The sequence below is a fragment of the Myotis davidii genome, unplaced genomic scaffold (assembly GCF_000327345.1).
Source record: "Myotis davidii unplaced genomic scaffold, ASM32734v1 scaffold1059, whole genome shotgun sequence".
In the NCBI taxonomy this organism is placed as follows: Eukaryota; Metazoa; Chordata; class Mammalia; order Chiroptera; family Vespertilionidae; genus Myotis; species Myotis davidii.
The window spans coordinates 742,906-745,943 of record NW_006290038.1 but is presented as its reverse complement, the minus strand read 5'-3'; the positions used below and the strand labels follow the sequence as shown (position 1 = coordinate 745,943).

At 58.1% G+C, this 3,038-nt stretch overlaps 1 protein-coding gene across 1 annotated transcript in view; it reads right to left on the bottom strand.

The window, feature by feature from the left end:
* Positions 1-3,038, bottom strand: part of DDR2 (discoidin domain receptor tyrosine kinase 2) — a 57,050-nt gene that overhangs the window by 1,597 nt on the left and 52,415 nt on the right. The window contains exon 8 of the mRNA XM_006763173.2: positions 2,701-2,944. Coding sequence (XP_006763236.1) covers positions 2,701-2,944 — 244 coding nt within the window. The remainder of the gene's footprint in view (positions 1-2,700; positions 2,945-3,038) is intronic.

Below are 3,038 nucleotides of genomic sequence, written 5' to 3'. Positions count from 1 at the left end.
CCGGGAAGGCGGGGACGTGGGCCTGTGCAGGCTCCTGCCAAAGCCTCTTTCCCTGCAGGAAATCCAACTGTGTGACAGGGGGCACTCAGCCTGCCGCATGGCCTGGCCCCGGAATTGTGACCGAGCCCGTCCTGCGGACAGTGGACACACCGACTGCTCTCTCTGGGAGGCGGCAGCGTCAGGACCGGACCCCAGTACTCGCCAGACTGACGTGGGCAATGGAAGTTCTCCTCTGGGTGTCTGGCCGAGGAGGTCAAGAACTGGACCTGCAGCTCTGTTCCACGGACGTTCTCGCCAAACCCTCGGCGCTCCTTCGCAGCGTGTTTTCCGCGTGCGGGCGGCGGCTGGCCCCAGGACGGCTCGGAACTGGGTCCAGTGAACACGAGTATTATCGTGACGTGGAACCCAAAGCTCAGGAGGCCCCAGGAGTCAAATACCGTCCGGGCTGCCATTAGCTGTGCCCGGTACCAGCCGCTGTGCACACGCTGCGCGTGGACGGAAATCCGCGGTCCCCGTCACACAGGTAAGTGCGTCCCCCAGGCCCCGCACGAGGCTCAGTCCGCGGGCAGCGTCCAGGCAACTCCACTGCCCGCGGCCCTTCTCTCCTCTGGCCGCTGAGGGTTGGTCCCAATCTGACAGCGTCCTCCATGCCTTTAGCTTCCCCAGGCCTGGCACAGTCCTGGGACCCTGCCGTGACCTCCCGACTTCATTCCCACCAACAGCCACGATTGCCGAGATGGTTGGTCCCGCTCGGGGCAGTAAATTCTCAGCTGGGCTCGGGCATCCTGTTCCTCCTAAAGTAGGAGAGTCACCAGAGGCCGTGGGGCCGGGGCCGAAGGACACGGAGCTGCTCAAGGGTGTGCGCCCCCCGCAGGGCAGTCTGAGCTTCAGAAAGCATTTGACTCAACACATTGAATTTCTAAAAAGCAGTGAAATGTGTGCGCAATGACACCAACACAGAACCAGGACGGAGAGCCAACAGCTCCTCAGATGTCCTTGCAGGTCGTGAGGGCACCGACTCCCTCCAACAGCTGCCGAGGAGGGAAACCAGGCGTGCGCCCTGCCTCCTGGGCACGAACGGTGCAGGAGGGTCCCGTCGGAAGACGGACGCTGACAAATGCAGAGGATCCAAGACCTGAGGGCCACCCTGCAGCGTCCCCGAGGAGCTGACTGACCCAAGCAGCGGGCATTACGGACGTGCGGGGTCATGGGGGCACCTAAGCACAGGTCCCTCTCCCTGCCCGAGAGCGCCCCTAACCCCCCGCCAGGCGGGGGCCTCCCCCAGCACTGAGGGCCACCATGCTTGTGGGCCCGTGAACATGGTTAAATCTATTGACTTCCTGACCCATGAGAAGTGTTTTACACAATCCCAGGGTTACTCACAAATAGCCTTTAGTAAAGAAACTAGCAAAAGACTCTAAAAATCTATGTAAATCTACTTCTTGTCCCTTTAAAAATTATTTCTTCAGGGGGAGGGGTGAAAGCTCTGGCAGGTTAATCAGGCAAAAGTTCCCCTAACAAAATAATCAGCCCTGGCTGGTGTGACTCAGTGGATGGAGCATCAGCCTGCGGACTGAAGGGTCCCGGGTTCGATTCTGGTCAAGGGAACATGCCCGGGTTGTGGGCTCGATCCTCAGTGGGGGGCGTGCAGGAGGCAGCCAATCAATGATTCTCTCCCATCATTGATGTTTCTATCTCTCTCTCCCTCCTCTCTGAAATCAATAAAAATATTTTTTTAAAAATAAAAATAAATAAAACCATCAGTTCCCCCCCAAAAAATAAAAAAATAAATTAAAAAAGCTCAAAGCACCATCTAGGAAAAGCCATTGACAGAAATAAATATGGAACCGGAATTGAAATCAGCCGTAGATACACCCTCCCGTCTGAGGGATGAGCCGCCAGCCAAACTAGGTGCAGTTTTTGAAAAGGACTGTTTCAGAGGAAAGAGACGCGTGGGATACAATGAAGGACACAGCCCCAGAGGCCACCCAATCAGCCAAGCGCAGCGAGTCACCACGGGCAGCGGAGTGGGCGGCCGCTGGGGACGTGCAGGCATGGCCGTGCCTGCAGGTGAGTGTTGGTAGATGTTATGATGGTGTCATGCATGTAAAGATGATGCTAGTTTCTTAGCGGCATCTGAGCGTTCTTAGTACTGAATTGCCTTCGATTTGCCCTAAAGTACAGTGGGGCCTTGACTTACGAGTGTCCTAACGAGTTTTTTGAGATACCAGCTGTCTCTTGGCGGATTTTTTGCATTGAGTTGATAGAGTAATTTGAGTTAACGAGCTCCTTAACGAGCTCAGTCTCGGAACAAATTAAACTTGTAAGTCAAGGCCCCACCGTACTGAGCAAAGCGGGAATGGAGCACACCGGCGTGCCGGTCGGGGAGGCGGAGGGCCCAGGCTCCCTGTGCCCCCTGTGCTCTCGGAGAATTTCCTCTCGATGTTTGAACAGTGACGTGGGCTCCTGCCGACGGGCTTACTTCACAGAAGCGTCTACCACACCGTGCTCTCCCTTTTCAATCCTCATTTCTGTTCTCTTAGACATACAGGTGGGAGCCGGCGCATGTCCTGTCCCTACAGCCCCGGCCCTGTCCCTCCACTGGGGCAGCCAGGAGCGTGGTCCCTCCGTGCCCATGAGAAGCCCCCGGCGGGGGAGCTCCCGCACCCGCATCCGCCCGCTCCCGGGGCCCACCCCAACCTGATTGGAAGGTGATCTCGCTGAACATCATCCAGGTGTCGGCGAAGTGGAACTGGCACTTGAGGGCGCTGGCCATGCGGTGCTGCAGGGGCACGGTGACGAAGCGGGCGCTGGGGTTCACGTCGTCCAGCACCAGCGGGAAGGACACGGCGTTGGGCTCCCACTCGCCGGCCTCCGCGCGGAAGTAGCACTGCACCTCCTTGAAGGTCTTCACGCCCTTCTCGAACATGTTGTTGCAGTGCACCTGGGGGAGGGGCCGGGCCTTGACTCCCGTGCTGGCGCTGGCCGCACGCGGAAATGGACGTGCTCTGTATTCCAGGCCTCCTGGCAGGCAGTTC